This window comes from Colossoma macropomum, unplaced genomic scaffold, assembly GCF_904425465.1.
Source record: "Colossoma macropomum unplaced genomic scaffold, Colossoma_macropomum, whole genome shotgun sequence".
Lineage (NCBI taxonomy): Eukaryota > Metazoa > Chordata > Actinopteri > Characiformes > Serrasalmidae > Colossoma > Colossoma macropomum.
Genome location: NW_023494805.1, coordinates 7,522,074 through 7,544,241, shown reverse-complemented (window position 1 = coordinate 7,544,241; position 22,168 = coordinate 7,522,074). Strand labels below are relative to the sequence as shown.

Sequence of the window (22,168 nt, the reverse complement as noted above, 5' to 3'; positions counted from 1 at the left end):
TGATGGTCAGGTGTCCACACACTTTTGGCCAGTGGTGGACGAAGTACACAAATCATGTACTTGATTTAAAGTAGAGATACCCAAGGTAAAATATTACTCCAGTAAAAGTAAAAGTCCTGCCTTTAGACCTCCACTTGAGTAAAAGTACAAAAGTATTTACCTTCAAATGTACTTAAGTATCGAAAGTAAAAGTACTAAAAGATGAATTATGACTCTGATGTCCTTTTATCATTTTTGTAACAAGACTCGCTTCATTAACTCATTTTAGGTGAAAATACTCCAGTGTCACTCTTGGTAAACCAGTCTTTTAATAGAATTCATTAATTAGTCTGACTTGCTTTAAACACAGGTTCACAAATGAGTTTTCCTTTACTATATTGCATCTGTAGGTCTCTGTTCATAAACATAAACTAGCAAAAACTTTACTATAAAATGAAATAGTGTTTGTATAAATTCAGAAAACATGACAGTCACAACTGCATATGTGTACATATTTCTATATTGTGGTCTATTTACACAAAGTTAGGTTAGTTCATCATTTATGTTGAATAGACACTTCCAAAAGTTTACGCTGCTGCACTGACATTGAACTGTATGCTTGCACCAGGTCAAAACAAGCTCAAAACAAAGTGCGCGCTGTGCCCTGATTGGTGTTCTTGCTTCGTGCTTCTTTCATTTTAACATCACGTTATTATGCACACATAAACCAAAAGGAACGACAGATTTCGCATAATGTAGTAGAGTAAAAAGGAAGATATTTGACTTTGAAATGTGGTGGAGTAAAAAGTAAAAAGTCGCCCAAAATGGAAATACTTCAGTAAAGTACAGATACACAAAAAAACTACTTAAGTACAGCAACAAATTACATTTACTTCATTACTGTCCACCACTGCTTTCAGCCATATAGTATATGCTTGTGTGTATATATGTGTATGTGTGTGCATATGTGAGTTAAAGTGGTCAGACAAGGAATAGATATGTCTGAAGCGCATGGTGAAGGTGGAGGCTTCTGAGAATTTCAATGGAACATCTCAAAGACTGGAACATCAAGACAGCTGCCAGACATGACAGATGTGATAACCACACAGATCCCACACTTACCAGATGAGAAAATCTACATTCTACAGTTACATCTGAGTGGTTTAGTACTACAGCTGAAGCTTCCTCTGGAATTGCAAATACATAGATATTATGCCCTGTAGTGAGCTGTATGACAATTTGTTTCATGCTGACTTTAGTTTGTATATGGAAATAATATATATCGCTGTTGTTGGAACAAAACCTCATATCTCCAAAATGCCAACTTTACAGGAGAAGGAAAAAACATACTTTACTTTTAATGTAACCAGACTTTTTTCCAGGTATGTTTGGGCCGTTTCTTTTGGTCCATTTATCATGAAATTGACACTCAATGTAAAGGACAATAGGAATTTTCGAATTATGTAAAAAAAAACTGAAGAACGACAAAATTGATGAAAGGAGCTTTTGTTCTGAAAGCAGTGATATGGAATGAGTTTTGGGCATAGCAGTGTTGAGTGTGGTGTTGGTCTATAATAACAAAAATGACTGAACTTTTAATAATTTGATAAAATGATCATAGTACAAAATGAAAACAGCATAAGAGGAGCTCTGCCTTTGCAACGTCACATTGTGACAATTGCAAAACAACTGTACCCGTATTGTAAGTCATACTAAAGTTCTGTGTAAATAATATGCAGAATTAGACAAACTGAGAAAGTGTCCATTAATGTCATTAACAATAACTGTTATTAATGTGACGATGTCAGGACTGTATATACATAGATACGTGTTTATGTGCGTGAATCAGAGTGTCAGCGCTGGTTGTTTAGCAGTGTGTGGGTGTAGGTGTTGTATTGTTTCAGAGCGCTTTCCGACCCCTCCCCTTCCTTATCTCTTCAAGCCTCTTCTTCTCAGCTTGGCTTGCTTTAATCAAAACCAGTGTAGAGAATGTAGGATATACTGACATTCACTGACCCTCACAGATGGACCTATCCATGCTCTGCTCAGTGCTCAGTGCCCATGCTCTTACACTGACCAAACCTAAGAAGATAATTCAAGCACACTCAAACATCTACTCTCAGTCTTTCCTAACACTGTAATCTTACACACGCATACTTTGTAAAAATAATTTGAGACATGAAACATATGTAGTGATGATGAAGGGGTCAATGATGATAGGAGGAGTTTGAATAAACCAATAAAATGCCTGTACTTGGCCACTGTATCTTTTGGTGGGCACTTGTAAGCCACTTTTAAGCATGGTGTAGCTTATAATTGACACTGTTGCACCAAACAGGTCCCCTCAGAAAAGCAATTCTTCATCATTTTTCATTCATCTAAAAATCTGATTCACATCTGTTGGGGTGTGAAGTTTGTTTATTTATTTTGTATCAGATGAATGATATTTGTTATGAGAAATTGCTTAGATATGTATGTTGCCTAGAAGCAACACAGTGCACCAGTGGAATGGCTATATGCCATATAATTCTGTCATGTAGTCAACATGCAGGATGTTTTACTAATGTCATTGGTAGTGGAAAATAAAATCTTGTTTTTCATTTCCATTGTTGCACAATTGTTCCTCCAGCCACCTCCTTGTATCTGCACTCTTTGTCCTTTGTAGTTCTATAATTACGGACTGTAGTCCAACTTTGTTGGCCCCCTTTCAGCCTGTTCAGCCAGAACAATGAAAGCGGGCTAACAAAGTATGGAGAGAAACAGATGGACTACAGTCTGTAACTGTAGAACTACAAAAATGCTCCTATATGGTAAGTGAAGCTGATAAAATGGACAAAGATTGTAGATACAGGGAGGCGTACTTACTGAAGTAGTCAGTCAGTGTATGTAAACACATGTATGATCAGTCTCAGCACTGCAGTAACACTGACGTGGTGGTGGTGTGTTAGTGTGTGTTGCGCTGGTAGGAGTGGATCAGACACAGCAGTGCTGCTGGAGTTTTTAAACACTGTGTCCACTCACTGTCCACTCTATTAGACACTCCTACCTTGTCAGTCTACCTTGTAGATGTAAAGTCAGAGCCGATAGCTCATCTGCTGCTGCACAGTTTGTGTTGGTCATCCTCTAGTCCTTCATCAGTGGTCACAGGACGCTGCCCACAGGATGCTGTTGGCTGGATATTTTTGGTTGGTGGACTATTCTCAGTCCAGCAGTGACACTGAGGTGTTTAAAAACTCCAGCAGCACTGCTGTGTCTGATCCACTCAGACCAGCACAACACACACTAACACACCACCACCACGTCAGTGTTACTGCAGTGCTGAGAATGATCCACCACCCAAATAGTACCTGCTCTGTGAGGGTCCACGGGGGTCCTGACCACTGAAGAACAGGGTAAATGGGGGCTAACAAAGTACGCAGAGAAACAGATGGACTACAGTCTGTAACTGTAGAACTACAAAGTGCACCTATATAGTAAGTGGAGCTGATAAAATGGAGAATGAACGTAGAAACAAGGAGGTGGTCATAATGTTATGCCTGGTCGTTGTATGTGTCTGTGCATGCAGCCTTTACATCAGGCCCTGTTTTGAAGAGCCGCTCGTCCTATTCTCCTCACGCAGAGGTTGCTAGCGCTAAGCTGTGGCATTAGCATAATTGGGAAGCTGTCCTCCTGGTTGTTGCCTCTCACACACACATGTGCGTACACACCCCTACGCACACACACACACATGCAGAATGATGGATGAGACAGTGACAAGGCCTCCTGCAGGAAATGAAGGTGCGGCAGAGGCCTGCGGTGTCACGGCCGACCCCAGCTTGATGGAATCTAATGGTTTATTGCGGGACAATATCAGGCTAGTACTGCTCTCAGTAATAGAGATGAATGGTGTGCTACAGATTGGGGTGGATGTTGAAGTATCTGTCTGGATTGCACTAATACCTAGTTTGTGATGCAGGACCACCAAGCATCACGAGAGGGTCATTTGTTTGATTGACAGGTACATTTCCCCTCCAGTGCTCAGTAAATGTAAAGGGCCACGACTGAAACTGTTTGTCAGTAAACCGCGTGCAAAGACTAGACCACAACATACAGTTTCAGCTTACCTGGACTTACCAGTTCGGCATGGCTCCATACAATGAAAGATACCAGTGAGGAGGTGTGTGGTGGAACTCTGCCTGTGTGGATGCAATTCCCAGCCAGCATACAACACAGAACACACTCAGGGTCAGTGGTGTTCTTCTGTCTGGCCAATCACATGCCATAAATTGTCATGGAGTCCTTTTCCTGGGAATTATGTTCTAGAATCATTTGTCTCTGCTCTGTTACTGTTCAGATCTCCAATCTGTCTCTGCTCCACAGCCTTCTGCCCTTTCTTTTTTTCTCTCCCTTTTTTTTCTCTCCCTATTCTATCCTTCTTTTAGTATGTGTTATATGTTCAAGAAGCTCCAGTCTCTGCCCTTGAACTTTGTTTCTGTCCTGTATCTGTTTAGAACCTTTGGTCTGTTAAGAACCTTCAGTTTCCACTTTGTCTCTGTTCAGAAACCTTCTGTCTCTGTTCTAAAATTTTCTATCTCTGCCCTAAAGCCTTTTGTCTCTAGTTTCTTCCTCTCTGGAACCTTCTGTCTCTGTTTAGAACATTGTATCTGTTCAAGAACCTTCTGTCTCCATCCTCTCCCTGCTCCAGAACCTTCTCTGTATCTCTCCTGTCCCTGTCTAGAACTTTTGGTCTGTTCAAGAACCTTCTGCCTTCATCCTCTCCCTGCTCCAGAACCTTCTCTGTATCTTTCCTGTCCCTGTCTAGAACTTTTGGTCTGTTTAAGAATCTTCTGTCTCCATCCTGTCTCTGCCCTAAAGCATTCTATCTGTAGTTTCTTCCTATCTGGAACCTTCTGTCTCTGCACTGTCTCGGTTTGGAACACTGTATCTGTCCAAGAATCTTCTGCCTCCATCCTCCTTCTGCTCTAGAACCTTCTCTGTATCTGGCCTCACTCTGTCTAGAACCTTTGGTCTGTTTAAGAACCTTCTGTCTTCATCCTGCCTTCTTCCTAGCTAGAACCTTCTCTCTTCCCTGTGCCTGTTTGGAACCCTATGTCTATTCTAGAACCTTCTATCTCTGCTTTGACTCTGTCTGGAACCTTCTATCTTTACACAAGCCTTCTGTCTATGGCCTGTCCCTGTCTAGAACATTTTCTCTGTTTTAGAACTTTCTGTTTCTGCCTTTTCTGTGTTCTGCCTTCTGCTTGCACCCTCTCTCTGTTGTAGAACATTCTGTCTCCATCCTGTCTCTGTTCAGAAACCTTCTGTCTCCAGGCTGTTTCTTTTCTAGAACCTTCTGTCTCTGCCCTACAGCCTTCTGTCTCTGCCTTCTTCCTCATTGGAATCTTTTGTCTCTGCCTTGTCCCTGTTTAGAACCATGTGTCATATGCCTGTTCAAGAACCCTGTCTCTTTGTCTTGTCTCTGTTCTAGAACCTTCCATTTATGCCACTTTCATGTTTAGAACCTTCTGTCTTTGCTCCATCTCTGTCTGGAAACTTCTTTTTTTACTAGCACATTTTTTTTATCTGCCCTAAATCTACTCTAGAACCTTCTGTCTTTGCACTGTCCCTGTCTAGAACCTTTTCTCTGTTTTAGAAACTTTTGTTTCTGCCCTGTCTTCTTGTTCTAGAACCTTCTTTTTGCATCCTGTTTCTGTAGTAGAACCTTCTGTCTCCGCCCTGTCTCTGTTCAGAAACCTTCTGTCTCCTCCTTGTTTCTGTTCTAGAACCTTCTGTCTCTTCACATAGCCTTGTGTCTCTGGTCTCTTGCTCACTGGAATTTTTTGTCTGCCCTCTCCCTATCTAGAACCTTCTGTCTGTTTTAGAACCTCCAGTGTCTGCCTTATCTCTGTTCTAGAACTTACTGTCTCTGTTGAAAAACCTTCTGTCTCCACCCTGTCTCTGTTCTTCCCCACTGGAAAATTTTGCCCTGTCCCTGTTTAGAACCCTGTGTCTGTTCATGATACCTTTGGTCTCTGCCTATTCTCTTTTCTAGTACCTTCTGTCTCACCCTGTATCTGTTCTCTGTTGTAGAACCTTCTGTCCCCACCCTGTCTCTCTTCTTCCCTGCTGAAATATTTTGCCCTGTCCCTGTTTAGAACCCTCTGTCTGTTCAAGATAGCTTTGGTCTCTGCCTATTCTCTTTTTTAGTACCTTCTGTCTCACCCTGTATCTGTTTTAAACCCTTCTTCCTCTTTTATTGCAATCATATGATATTATTTAGTGATTCATATTATTGTGCTTTTCGGCCCATCTGGACAGAGCAGCGAAATGACTCCATACATCCCAGAATCAGTTACCGAGACACTGTTTTGAGTTGAGGGCTCAGCTTGGACCACACAAATACTTTAGAGAAGTTATCGCTCTTCATGTTCTCTTGTCGCAGATGGTCCTCCAATTAAAATATTCACAGCAAATTGAATTTATAGCACCCAATTACGTTGACATCTGCGGTATGACAAAGTGGCATTTAGCGGATCCCTCCAAAGACGCAGTGTTCTGCGACTGTGTTCGAAAAACCAGCCCACACACATGCCACAGGACATCTGAAGAGTCCATTTGTCTTTTTTTTTTTTGCTTTGTTTTTCTTAAAGATGCGAGGATACGTGTGTGTGTATGTGTCAGCTATGAACTCCTACTTCAGTTCACAGTCCAGATGAACACAAGCACCAGCGCAGATGTCTGGATCTCTATCTCAGTTTTTCAGGTGTGTTTTAGTGATAAGACACATTGACGTTGCTCTGCTTTAGCATCCTTCAGGTGATGAGCGCTGACATCTACGATTTAATGTTTCCTTCAGTAAATTTCAATAAATTCCAGCACTTGTTTAGCACCAAAAAGACAAAAGTTTTAAGTCAAATACTGCTGAAGTTAGAGCAGGAGTAAGTAGGTAAGCTGCTTTAACCCCTTAAAATCCCAGGGTTATGACATACTAAGGCTTATTATTCAGTAACTACAGGGACTTCAGCGCAAACAACCTGAGCTAGTTTATAGAAGCGTGTAATAAGACTTTGGGGCTGCCAGTGGCCATTTAAGGGTTTAACTCTTAAAACATGGATCTTAGAGAAAAATAGAACTGTTCAAAATATGTCTCACAATTCAAATGCACAACAAAACTCCTCTCTGGTCTCTATTCTCACTTTTTCTTTCTTTTTTTTTTTGTCGTCCTTGATGTTTTTCAAGAAATCTGCAGGGATATTTTTCCACACCTCCACTCTCAGAAGTTGGTTGTACTTTCTGCTTTTCACAATCCAAGCAATCCTAAATACATCCTCCACATCCTTTCAGACCCATAGCATTGGGTTGTCTTCTCACAATGGACGGATGGACAGAAACACCTGTGGACTTTTTCAGATCTGAAGCAGGACTGTTTGATTTTCTCCTCTCTCTCTTCTAAGCACTGTTTATCTGATGGTGACAGTTTTGGTGAGTTTCAATCATTTTGAACTCGTTCTGTTATCTTCCTTTGACTTTTTCCTTCCTTATGCAAGTGGATTATTTTATATCTGATCTCTTTATAAATCTCTTTCTAGTCCAAGTCAAGTCAAAGTTTATTTCTATGGCACTTTTTACAACAGGATTTGTCGCAAAGCAGCTTTACAGAAAAATTCGTGTTTGAGCCCCCAAGAGCGTCGCAAATGGCGACAGTGGCAAGAAAAACTCCCTAAGAGTAAGAGCAAGAAATCTTGAGAGGAACCAAGACTCAGAAAGGGGAACCCATCCTCCTCTGGTCAACACTGGATCACAAACAGTAACACAAGAGCAATATGAGCAGAGAATATCACTGTTGTCGGAAGAAAACCTCGCATCTCCATTTTTGTCGTTTTTCAGTTTCTGACGTAATTTAAAAATGCCTGTTGTCCTTTACATTGTGTGTAAATTTCATGAAGAATGGACTAAAAGAAATGACCCAGAATGACTTAGAACAGAGTCTGTTTCCATTGACTTACATTAAAAGTAAAGTAGGTTTTTTCCTTCTCCTGTAAAGTTACCATTTTGGAGATAAAAGGCTTTGTTCCGACAACAGCAATAAGGTTTTAACGATGGTGTAAAATATTAAATCTACATTTTCTAAATATTATCTTGTGTTTATAGTGTATATTCTATATAATACAGTATATTGTAGCTGTGGTGGCACTGTAACATTCAGTGTTTTATGATCGTCTGTAGGTGCTCTACCTGGCACAGGTACCGCCACACTTTATTCTCTCAAAGACCAGACAGCGCGCTAATCTACTTTGTGTTCGTTTGTGTGTGTGCGTGAGCCGGTGATGTAATTTCATTTGGATAGGCACTGTAATATGCTGTGTTCTGGCAGTGTGTGTGTGTGTGTGTGTGTGTGTGTGTGTGTGTGTGGCACTGTAGCTGCCCTCACTGTGAACTGATCTGAGTTACCACACTCATAAAGAGAGAGAACGTGCTGTTTATCAGGCAGCATGCTGGATGTAATGCCTGAGGACACAGTTAATTCTGTGTACGTTTGGTAGGAGCGAGGATGAGTCACGAAATGTTTTGTTTTTATTATAGAATTTAACCCAGTCTTGCTATATGACCCTGAAAAACCTTCCTTATTCGCTGACACCAGTCCATCACAGTTCCTTGATCTGAAGGCCTGTGAGGAACATAACTTCCACCAGTGATGTAACTGGGGTCTTATGGGACCCAGTGTGGAAATATTACAGGCCCCTCCATAAGAAAATGACTCTCAATGAATAAAAAGATGACTGCTTTTTTACTCACTATCATTTTGTCTCAAACAAGTTGATGCTTTCGAGGCATGCCGCTCCACACACCAGCGTTAGAGCTTCAAATATTTGCCTAAACTCAATGAGATCCAACTGTTCACGTCAGATTTGAACTTACTTACCAAATACCCACTCAGGTTGTTGACAGAGTTTAGCACTGAGGTCCATGAGGTCCACACCTAGCGTCTCACTTTAACTTAAATGTTTACTTTAGACTTCAAATTTGAGAATTTAAACTTATAAATAAAATGTATCTTGTTGGATTCTGTGTAGAATTTGTCTGAAAACTGTTACCAAGCTTGTGAAAGGGCTTTAAGTTAGCTTGACAAAGCCAGCTAATAATGATTTAAAGGTTAAAGCGCTGCTAGAGCTTCAAATATTTGCCCAAACTCAATGAGATCCAACTGTGCACGTCAGACCTGAACTTATTTACCAAATACCCACTCAGGTTGTTGACAGAGTTTAGCACTGAGGTCCACGAGGTCCACACCTGTGAGCAAATAGATGTGCGAAAAATAAATATAGAAAGTTTATCAAGACTGAAAAACGCTTGGGATGTTGTTCAAAAGCACTTAAGTGAGCACTGAGTTAAGTATTTATTGTATTGTATTGTACTACACTTACTTATTGAAATGTATTGCACTGCGCTGTGTTTAACTCTGTTCCTTTTTCTCTAAGTATCAACATGGACTTTTGTTTCTAGCAGTTTCTGAGCTCAGGACTGGCTTTCTCTCTAACCTATATGTAACTAGCAACGATACTTTCTCTAGGTAGACAAAGTACTTTTTGTTAGTTGCTCTGGATAAGAGCGTCTGCCAAATGCTGTAAATGTAAAACATTGCTTGATTCATCAAGGTGGAATTTAAACATAATTTTGGAAAAACTGTTTTATAAATATATTTTGTTGTTTCTAATCTGATCTGATCTAATGGCGGCTGTTATTGTCTCTATGCAGTAATTAACCAGCACTATATTTTTTAAAGTTTGATTCAGCACTTTGGGTGATGGTGGGATGATTTGGATCAGTTTTGGACATAATTTTGTTGGGCTCGGGTCAGTTTCAGACTCAAAACTTGACGATGTGGTTCAGGTCAGGTCAGACTCGGATAGTAAAATCTGTATTTTGATTTGGACCAAAATGTCAGGCCTGATTAAAGCTATAGCAGCTCACTTTAACTTAAATGTTTGCTTTAGACTTCAAATTTAAGACTTATCCCAGGGGGTGGATAAGGTATTGCTTGGCCATTGCTGTGTTATACCCAGGTGGTTGCTAAGGTGTTGCTTCGCTATTGCTATGTTATCCCAGGTGGTTGCTATGTTATCCCAGGTGGTTGCTAAAGCGTTGCTTGGCCATTGCTATGTTATCCCAGGTGGTTGCTAAGGTGTTGCTTGGCCATTGCTATGTTATCCCAGGTGGTTGCTATGTTATTCCAGGTGGTTGCAAAGGTGTTGCTACGTCATCGCTATGCTATCCCAGGGGGGTTGCTAAGATGTTTCTAGGCCATTGCTATGCTATCCCCGGGGGTGGCTAAGATGTTGCAAGGCCATTCATATGCTATCCCAGCGGGTTGCTAAGGTGTTGCTAGTATACTTGTATGATGGTGACATAAGAGGAGTGACCAAAAACATTTATCTACAAAGTTAATTCTGACTACAGTGAAATAAGAGATATAAGCGTCATATTTTATATAAGTGGAATGACTTTTAGGATGTTAAGTCTTTCCTCTTTCATTCCTAGGGGAAATGAAAATATCGCTGTTGTCAGAACAAAACCGTGTATCTCCATTTTTGTCGATTTTCAGTTTTTGACATCATTTGAAAATGTCTGTTCCCTTTTACATTGTGTTTAAATTTCTTGATGAACAGACCAACAGAAATGGCCCGAAATTACCTGGAAAAAAGTCTGGTTCCATTGACTTCCATTAAAAGTAAAGTATGTTTTTTCCTTTTCCTGTAAAGTTATCATTTTGGAGATACGAGCTTTTGATCCAACAGCAGCGAAAAATGTTAGAACAAAGGCTCTATAAACACCACAAGTCAAGTCGGTTTAAAAAAAGCACAAGTGACCTATTTGGGTATAGACTCTACAACCCTAGCTTGAAAGCTGTAGGAAGAGTAATACTGCAATTTTTTGACCGTATAATAATAATAAGTAAGTTGGCTTTTTCAGTCCAGCTAAATAAAATGGAGACAAATTGATGTCAGTTTTGTAAGAAATTGGAATCTTTCTGTGAGTTGCTGGTGTGCAGTATCAAAATCGGGTCCCAATAATGTCCCCATTTGTCATGAGCCCCAGTGTAATTGCGCATCCGCCTCCCAGTACTAATGCTACTGTGTTCCACCATTATTTAGTTTAGCTACATGTCAGTTTGCCTTCACTTTCTTGATACGATGTCTGGTTCTCAGGCCTGGTATGCGTCCTCACATCAGCATTATTCTTCATTGAGCAATCTGGCTTTTCCCCTGCAAAGTTAATCTGTTTCTGTTAGCTTCTGGCGCCGTAAGCGCTGCAATAAGGACTATTGTCTGAAAGTCGTCCTATCTTTGGCCCATAACTAGCCAGTCCTAACTCGAAAGCTAAAGATTAGGACGGTATGGATTTCACTGATTGCTTCTCCAGTGGTATCATGATGTCATGGATAATGATGATTTTAAAAATAGGGAAAGGCACATTTTCCGTTTCAGCTTTCTAAAGGATCCATCAGGCGCAATACAATGGCAGAGGAGTTGTATCATCATCATACTTATCAGGAAATGTGATGAACAGATGATTTGATGAGGGTTTTGTGCATCCTATGAGATGAAAGATAAAGATTTAATATACTACACCAGTGACCCGCATTATACATTGATAAATTGTATTTTAAAAGCCGACAGTGTATTAGTTCTATCTGACATTGTATTTTGAATGTTGTTGTTGTTGTTTTTGCTATTTTTAAAAACTTGTTGGAGTTTTCCACCTCATGGTTCCCCTGGGATCATTTCATTGTTTTTAACATGCCCACACCACTTGGAAGTGCATCACACCAACAATGGGTGGAGGGGATAGTGAAAAAAAGAAACTATTAAGTATTCAGATCTTACATATTTACAAGGGTTATTTTATGATCTATTTAAAGCTAAATAATTATTTGAGATAGTAATAAATTACATATATGCAGTTTTTTCTATTAAAAGGTGTCTGTCTCAAACCCTAACCTCTAAATTTACACATCACTCACTCATTCACTCACTCAATCATTCACTTCCTCACTCACTAACTCACTCACTCACTCACTCATTTATTCACTCACTCACTCCCTCACACACTCATTCATTTCCTCACTCGCTCGCTAACTCATTCACCTACTAACTCACTCATTCACTCCCACTCATTCACTTACTCACTCTCACTCACTCACTCACTTGCTCACTCATTCGTTCACTCACTAATTCACTCACTCACTAAGTCATTCATTCACAAACTCATTTTCTAATTCTCACTCTCTTATTCACTCACTCCCTCACACACTCATTCACTTCCTCAATCACTAACTCACTCACTCACTCACTCACTCACTCACTCACTTATTCACATACTCATTCTCTCACTCACTCTGTCACTCATTCATTCACTTACTCACTCATTCACTCATTCACATACTAACTGACTTCTTCATTCACTTACTAACTCACTCATTCACTTACTAACTAACTCATTCACTCACTCATTCACTCACTCACTCTCACTCAGTCATTCACTTACAAACTCACTCATTCACTCTCACTCATTCACTCACTCACTCTCACTCACTCATTCACTTACTAACTCACTCATTCACTCTCACTCATTCACTCACTCACTCTCACTCACTCATTCACTCACTCGGTCACTTATTCACTCTCACTCATTTGCTCACTCATTGACTTTCTCACTCATTCACTCACGTACTTTGCTGCTTCACATCATTGACACTGTACCTAAGTGCAGACTGCTGCTCTAGACTCTTAAAATCTCTCTCTCTCTCTCTATCTATCTCTCTCTCTCTCTCTCTCTCTCTCCCTCTCTCTCCTCCAGCATTCTGTTTGCGGACATCGTGGGTTTCACCAGCCTGGCGTCGCAGTGCACGGCGCAGGAGTTGGTGAAGCTGCTGAACGAACTCTTCGGAAAGTTCGACGAGCTGGCCACGGTGAGTCATCCTCGCTCGCACTTCACGCTTATTGGCCCGCTGCTGTTACCACGGCAACTTAACACCTCTGAGAGCCACGGTGACTGTGGGATAGCTCGCTGAGCCAAGAAAGTTCAGCACAGAGTGGGAGAGAGTTCTGCACTGCGTTTGGTACTTTGTTTTGTGAAAGCAGAGCTCCAGAGATGCTGAAGCGATGCTGTTTGCTTGTTGGGTTGTTGGATCAAACTCATACGACCCTGCTGGCAAGAAACCTTCCGCTTATACAGAGCTTTTACTGGCAGCCGAGTGGAGTTCGACAGAACGCTTAATAGTATTTCATAAAAACCATCTGGGATTGGTGTACTGGGTCAGTGCAGTGTTACCTGAAGCACTTATGATATTTAATGTGATTACAAAGAGCTCCAAGTTAGAGCAGAAGACCTTAATCTGTTCCAGGTTTAATGCTTGGTTAAACAACAGCCTACGAAAGATTGTTTCACCTGACAAGTCAATTAGTTTTAGAAAAAAATCAATCAACCTTTATTTAACCTCGGAGAACATAGAGGGTGACCCTCATTTACAGTGTTGCTGAGCTGATACAGGAAAAAGAGATCGAGTTTGATATGTTGTGTCAAAACATATAGAAAAAAAAATAATAATAATAAAAAACGACTCAAATCAGATAGAGATGAAACATTAATAGTAAAATCATTAAATCATTAAAGCGTAAATAAAATGTAAAAGTGATTGAAATCAAAAGAAGATAAATAAACAAAAAGAGAATAAGATCAAAAAAGGAAACTAAAATTAATAAAAATGCCTGAAATGATAATAATCATAATTAAAACAAGACTAAGAATATGAATAATTATAAATAAACAAATAAATTGAAAAAAAAACTAAAATAATGAAAATCAGACAATAAATGTAAAAATCAAGTAAAACACTTTCAGGCAGGGTGGAGGTGGTAAAATGACTGAGTGACCCAGCGAGCTGAGCTGTAGTGTTTCCTGTAGTAAGTTTCAGGTCACTGGTGCTCTGGAACTAAAGGCAGATTTTCCCAGTTCAGTCAAAACCCTCAGTACCTGGCCTGTCATCCAACCACTGGAACGAGTCTGGTCTTTTTTACAGACATCATTGAAGTAATATATCACTGCTGTCAGAACAAAACCTCATAACTCCAAAATGGTAACTTTACAGGAGAAGGAAAAAACATACTTTACTTTTAATGTAAGTCAATGGAACCAGAATTTTTTCCAAGTCATTTTGGGCTGTTTCTTTTAGTCCATTCATCATGAAATTTACACACAATGTAAAGAGTAACAGATGCTTTCAAATCATGTCAAAAACTGAAAAACGACAAAAATGGAGATACGAGGCTTTGTTCCGACAGCAGCGATATGCAGGCATATGGCCGGAAAGAGTGTGTTTCCCGCTGTGCTGCTAGTGAGGGCCAACCCTCCAAATAAAAAATGAACCGTTTATTTTAATAAACAGCTTTCATTATGTCGATGTGCAGAATATTGCTGTAAAATATCCAGCATGTTTGCATCATGCCTGAGGACGCAGTTGGGTTAGAATTTGCATCCATTAATGTTGAGAACTCACAGTGTAATGTAAAGGCTTTATCCTGCAGCAGAACAAGGCCGCTCGGTAAGACTGTCCTCAGATCGATGTGGTCTCCCCGTGGGAAGAAAGACAAACTCATCAGTACATGTCTGCGACATCTATGAGGGGAGATTGTTGAACAGATTTGAAATGTGATGCGATTGCTTTCTAAATCTGCATGAAATGAGATGTGCTTGCCCTCAGATGAACTATCGACAAGACAGGCAGATAAGGCCACCCCTTCCCCCTCCCCCCGAACGCCTTATACATTCTCAGAGTACCACATCCAGCCTTTTTTAGGCCCTGTACTGTAAAAAATGATAAGATTCATAAATAAGTTTTCCATGATCAATCAATCACTGCTAGTTTCTTATTATGTTTTTATGAGATAATGATTTCTTTACAGTGAAGGTCATGCATTTCTTATGGTTGCCTGAAGGGTTTGGTTTCCCTCATTCTCTTTTAAATTACACCCCCATTTCCCATTCGCACACACACTCACACTCACACACACACACACACACTCACACACACACACACACACACACACACTCACACACACACACTCTCTCTCACGCTCACAGTCTTATCTGAATGTAATCTGTGCACCATTACTTACCATCCACATGTGCCTGTGAAATCCTTTAATCCGCGGGATTAGACCCGAATGTTTTTTTTTTCTTTCCAGGCTGGAAACACTCTTTCTCAGAAACATGCTCTAGAGACACACTTGACACCGAGATACTGGTCAGTGCACATATGCAGTGTGTCTTGCAAGTACGTTATGATAATACTAATCATAGTATTCGATTACAACATTACTAATGCCCCAATGCCCTTTGGGTAGGGCATTGGTAGCGACTTGCAGCTACAACTGAAGGCCAAGCAAAAGTAGCCAGAATGACCAAAGATGAAAATATATGGGGACACTTTAGAAATAGTCTCCAGAAAACACTACAAGGAGAAGATTAGCTTGATTGGTGGACTAGATATAAGATGAATACCTCTTAAAGCTGTACTATGTAAGTTTTGGGACTTTGGAGACATCTCTGGCGGAAATGTGTAACGGAAGGTAAAATGCAGAGGAACATTTCGTAATGTGGGCTGTGTTTTGGACCCCTTCCCCGAGCGGATGAATCTGATGATTGTGAGTGTGTTGAAAGAGAATTCCAAGAGAACTTAGTCCAGTCTTGGTGATGGACGTGTCTTCTGAGGATTTATCTACTATTGTCGTCAAATCTTCATCAGTATAATGTTCATTTTGCATTTGAGACCCAAATATCAAGCCAGGCCTTCTTTTTGAGGCTGTGGTTGTGACATTAATACATAAAGACGTATAACATAGTATAAAAAACTCCAGCAAAGTCTGACTCAATGTCTCTGACTTTTATGAGATTATTTCACACGTGAAATATATGTCAGCACACACCATATTTTGGCCTGTTTTATTTTCGCCTGACTCAGTAATGCTACTTCTTTAAATTATACATAATGCACCTTTAGGTTCTGAAAATTCCAATGTGTGAGATTTTACAAAAACTAAGAAAAATTGTTACCAAAGCTGCCAAAATTCTAATATAATAACATGTTCATATATATAAGAAGCTGAAGTTGGCCTCTTATTCACCACCTTCTTATTCAAAGTTTCTGTTCCAGCCTACATAATGCAGAATTTACAATTAAGTGCCTTTTACATAGAATGGAAATTTGAATAAGAATTTTAAATTTATTTTCCATTTTATTTGAATGCTCTATAAGCTTTTGCTTGCATTTTTTAATGAGCAGCTAACAAGCTGCATAGCAAACCAATATTCAGCCACTGGAGCTGATGAGTCTCACTTGAGTCTCATTAGCTGATCTAATGCTGTGTCCCAAACCGCACACTTCTATATTTTACCTACACTAATGCTAGTGCACTTCTAATGGCACTGCACTATTTTTTGCGTTCTATTTAGTGTGCCAGTATGCAGTCTAGAGTTCAGCAGGAGTATTGAAGTGGGAAAATGCAGCCATTCAGATTTTAGCTCTAATTTGTTATCACTCCAGCAACAAATCAATCATAATGAGCCTCAGATTCCTCACTTATATGTAAATGGAGTACCTGATATCTATAGTAAGGTAAGTTGGCCTAAGCTGGCTCCCAGTTATTGGGACTTTGTCAGCTACGTTCTGATTGGCGACCCACATGTCCATGCAGACTTTTTTTTGTTTTGTTTTGTCAGTCCGACAGGAAGACTTACAGTTAACAAATTGAACACAGAGTGTGAAGTTAATAGGATTAAAAGTTATCCAAGCACTTTCTTGAAGTATTTAGTTGCTTTTAAGGCTTTGTTTACACAGCAGGTAAAAGTGGTCCAAATTCGATCTTTTTCTTCATATGTGACACAGATGTGTGTCTGTGTGTCAGTGTGAACAGCAAAACACACTGAATCTGACATTTTCAATTCCAATTTGAGACGCTTTCATATGTGATACTAAAATCCGATACGTATCCCATATGTGGCAATGCAGCAACTTTTATGTTAATCCAACTCGACATTCGGCATAATTTCGTGCTGCTGAGACGCGGCTGTAGGTGAACAAGGCTGCAGCACCAAAGAACAGTTAACAGTCTGAAAGCAAAGTTTAATGAATCTGAGGACGCCAACCAAAGAAGTGAGCACGCCCTTTTTACGGCAACCTCGAACACACTGTGGGTGATCAGCCCAGCTGTCAGTCAATGAAGCTTCAGGATCACTTCTATGTTGCTGGCGAAGATGAAACTAAAAGCTCTGGGAGCGACTGGCGTTCGCTGGCAGTCATGATTGTTTACCTCTGGATGAGCCACGTGAAGCATCGTGAAGCTCTGTTCTTTTGCGCAGACAGGTCAGTTTAGGAGCTGATCTGTTCAGACTAATGTTGCATACAGATCACATTTAAAAGAGATTCTGATTTGGTGAGAAAATGAAATTTGGGTCACTTTTACCTGCTGTGTAAACGTAGCCAAAGAGATATCTTTGCGCTATGCCGACACATACTGATTTGTTGCACTTGGGTTTGTTTTTGTTGTAGCCCTATTTTGTTGTATTGCCCTAAAGCAGTCTGTAGCCGGTCATGTTGAATGTCACTTAACATGTACTTTTCTGTCAAAGTTCTTGACCATGTTGAGCAACAAAACACACCAGACTCTCTAAAGACAGTCAGAAGTCTGGCTTTTTAGGCTATATCTGCCCCATAAAGTATAGCATCAGCCTGCTTATCCCCAGGAACTGTGCTGTTTGACAGTCGCTACTGCTACAGTGAAGAAAGCTGTGAATAAAGAACAGTGATATGCTGCATTTCTAGGCTGCATACAAATTAGCAAGAACTGACGAAAAATCACTGTCTGAAGACACAAAGATGGCTGTGCTAATAATGGTCTAGAAATGTGTTATCATGCCTAGTAATGTTGTTAAAAAGCATATGATGTAGCAGAACCGAAAACTGCCTTCACCTGGCAGTGCTTTCTGCGCAAGGTTTTAAGAGGGCAAAGAGAGGCTAAAACTCATCCTATTATATTTATTCTCTATCTGCTACGACCCTTTTCCAGCGAGCGGCATCAGGGGTTAAGCAGTGACACCACATTAATGGAATTGTTTTTCTACAGTGAGTGCAGCAAAGCAGTGGATTACAAGTGCTTTAGGTTCTGGAGTAGTAGCCTTACAGATAATAATACAATTAATCTGGCTCTTGTCCAGAATGATGACCAGCCCAGTTCAGGGTGCTGTAATCTGATCCGTATTTAGCATGCTAGCAGTTAGCTTCTCTTGCCTGTTATTGAAAACCTTCTAAAACTGCTCTCAGACCAGCTGAAATGGATAATTTCCAGCCATGCAAGGCTCTGCAACATCAATAAGTTAGAGTTGTTTTACAGAGAAAGGAAAATTATGTAAAAGTCATTCCAAAATGAAGAAGAATAAAAGAAATAAGGCAAGAATCTCAGTTTCTCTCTTTTGTTTCACATACAAATAATTATCAATATTGTTATATTTTAAGTGTACCAGCTCCTGTTCCTGCACCTGGAAAACCTGCTAAATTAGGTGGTATTTGGCAAGTTAACTGAATAAATACACCATATTGTCTGATGATTGAGGCATTGTGGGTAACATTCTCTGCTAGCTGGCTAACGTTAGAGAAAATCATCACTGCTTAATGTGATCCATCTTTGTGTGGCTAAGGGTGGCTAAGGGTGTACCTCAAGGATCAATTTTGGGGCCTCTGCTTTTTACAGTATATATTAATAGTCTTTAATAGTCATAATTTTCCATTAATTTTCTGATGATATTGTCATCTACTATTCAGCACTTCATCAAAGTGAAGCTTTGTGTAACTTACAAGCTGCTTTTAAACTTGTTTTAAATGTTGATAAAAACTGAAACAGTGTTGTTTACAAATTCAAGGAAAATGCACCTGAACGTTCTGCCTGTCACCAATTTAAAGGGAAATGTGAATGAAAATGTATCTACGTACATATATCTTGGGTTAATATAGATAGTTCTTTGACATTTGAGCCTCATATTATGCATTTGGTGAAGAAATTGAAGATGAACTTGGCCTTTTATTTTATTAGGAATAAGACTTGTCTATCCTTTGACGCTAAAAAGAAACTTGTTTCTTCTACTTTTTGCCAGTAATTGATTACGGAGATGTAATTTACATTCATGTACCTTTGTACTTCTTATGCGCAATACACACTATTTATCATAGCTTTATTTTAGATTTATTAGTAATTGTTGGTTAATTACGCGCCACTATGTTCTTTACAAAAGAGCAGCTTTGTCCTCATTTACTACATGTAAGCTGATTCATTGGTATTTTTCAACTTACAAATCTATACTTGCTTTATTACTTTCTAATCTATGTACATTTATACATCAAAAATGAACCGGGAATTATTGGTCTGCACACTCAAAATGTGGATGTTCTTAAGATTCCCACTTTGCCACTGAATTAGGGAAGCAAGCTTTTAGTAATCCACCACCCAAACAATACCTGCTCTGTGAGGGTCCATGGGGGTCCTGACCACTGAAGAACAGGGTAAAAGAGGGCTATCAAAGTATGCAGAGAAACAGATGGACTACAGTCTGTAATTGTGGATCTACAAAGTGCTCCTATATGGTAAGTGGAGCTGATAAAATGAGGGTTGGTAAAAACAAGAACGCGTACTTAATGAAGTAACCGGTCAGTTTACATAGCAGACCACTACAAGAGTCAAAATGCAGTGTCCTTTTCCTGCCAGAGAAGCCGAGGTTGAGTTTGTGCTCTAGAAGTAACGCATGGTCCACAGGGACTATGAAATATCTAAGACCTCTAATTATACAATCTAGTGACTAAATGGCTAGTTAGTTAGGCTTGTTTGCATAACGGGGCCTTTCTGGGCTTTTCTCCCAGGCCTGAGGCTCAGTGGCCAGTTACACTGGGTTTGCCCACGGAGCTCACACATGGCTGAGAGGAGGGTGGGAAAGTGTGTGGGCAAGCTCTGTGCATGTGTATGCGTCCATGGCGCTCTGTGAGACTGAAGCAGCCTCAGGCCACCTGGCTGCTGGGGACAGGCTGGAGGAAGCAGGCCAGGAACACTCGGTCATAATCGCATCTCCACCCGCCAACTGAAGCCCACTCTCATTCACACTCGCTCTCTCAACCCTCGTCTTTCTCCTTTCTTTTTCTTTCTCCTCTCTTTTAATTATTTTCTGTCCACCAGTAGCGACCTTTTCAATGATTTTATGGGCATTTTAAAAGCAATACCACGGCAGCGTGTAAAAAAGATGTTTGCCCTTACTTTTACACAGTACTGTAAAGCTTTACACATCCAAATTATTTAATTTCCTGCAAAAAGAAAATAAAAACAAAAACAGCCGTTTTGCATCAGCAAAATGCTTGCAAATATGACAGCTGTTTGCAGAGGTACCAAGTTTGTCTGACAGGTAGGTGTGACCAACATCATTAGGCTGTAGATACTATATAACATCCTGCAATTATAAATATAAAAATGGATAAAGTCAGCCTACCATTGCGCTGAAGACATTGATATCTCATGCTGTATATGTCATCATTAAAACAGACAAAAAAAAACCCCTAAATCATAGGAACATTTTGCTGCTGTTGGGAAACAAAACCTTGTATCTCCATTTTTGTCATTTTTCAGCTTTTGACATAATTTGAAAGTGCCTGTTGCCCTGTATATTGTTTGTAAATTTCATGATGAATGGCCCAGAGGAAATGACCTAAAATTACTTGGAAAAACAGCAGCGATATACACATTCAGTATAGAGATAAAATTTTGTTGCCAACTGCAATGCCATTTTTTTCTTTCTTAGTCTGATCTGCATTATACATTTTTAGGTAACACTTTATTTGGATAGTCCACTTTAGATACTTTGTAGATACTTAATGTACGTTCAAGTTACATTCAACTAAATATCTACTAAATTGACCATAATTTTCTTTAACTCTAAACCTGCTCTAATCCTTACCCTAACCTTAACCTCATGATTTACATACAAACTTGCCTTTCCATGAAATTTGTGGTTTTGAATGATGAAAATGCCGCTCAAGTGAATTATGTAGATTTAAAGAGTTCAGTAACTGCTGTTGGACATTATCCTGGACAAGTTCCTAGAAATCAGTGTCTTAATGGTACTAATAAATAGAACGTAAGTACAACAGAGGTTTACTGAGCAGTTGGTTTCATTTTCACATATATGATGTCTTTATATAGCTTTAGAAGGGAGGGTGCAAAAAGGCCACTGTGTGTAAATGAATCAAATTCCATTTTGTTTTTGTCTAAAAATCGATGTAGATGTGTTGATTTCTGTACCATGTTGCCACCACAATGAGAGCTAAAAAAACGACCTGCAAATTACATTGCGAGTGGCAATCGTAAGGGGTCCAAGGACCTTGCCTTATGGAGCCAGGGTACAAATGATTCTGTGAATTAACAGAATGTCCACCATTTATAATAATTGTTGAGGAGGGATCTCAAAAGGAGACATCTGACAAATTTCATACACACTGACCTTTTGGTCTTAGTATGAAATACAATAGATTATTTTAAATAAATAATTCTAAATACTGGTAAAACAGTTGACATTATCAGCATAGTCCTTGAACTCAATGAACTGAATTGTTCTACACCAGGGGTACCCAGCCCTGGTCCTGGAGATCTAGTACCCTGCAGAGTTTAGCTCTAGCTCCTATCTAACACACCTGATCCAGGTAATGAAAGGCCTTCAGAAGCATCTGAATATGTGTTGAGTCAAATGTGTTGGAGCTGAATTCTCCAAATTGGTAGATCCACAGGACCAGGATTAAGCATCTCTGATCAACATTTACCGGTTTCCTGTTATTTTATTCTCAGAGTACCGCAGTGCCTAACTCTCTTTTACAAACACTGGTGTTTTCTTTGGAGGACCAAACCTCCAGACCCTGTAGAAGAAGTTAGCTACTGAATTTGTCCCATTTTTCATTGCTTTAGAGTTTACATGTCTGTATCATTAGCCTCATTAACATTATGTGTGCTGCTGGATGTCAAACACACTGAAAAATGTAAATGCATAATATGATTAATATATACCAATGAATTAAGAGAAATTATGAGATTTCTTTTGCTTGAGTTTCTTGACTATAACATACAGA

The 22,168-nt window shown here is 39.7% G+C and overlaps 1 protein-coding gene across 1 annotated transcript in view; it reads left to right on the top strand.

Annotated features, from left to right (window-relative positions):
* Positions 1–22,168, top strand: part of adcy1b (adenylate cyclase 1b) — a 123,705-nt gene that overhangs the window by 42,469 nt on the left and 59,068 nt on the right. The window contains 1 exon segment of the mRNA XM_036597570.1: positions 12,817–12,928. Coding sequence (XP_036453463.1) covers positions 12,817–12,928 — 112 coding nt within the window.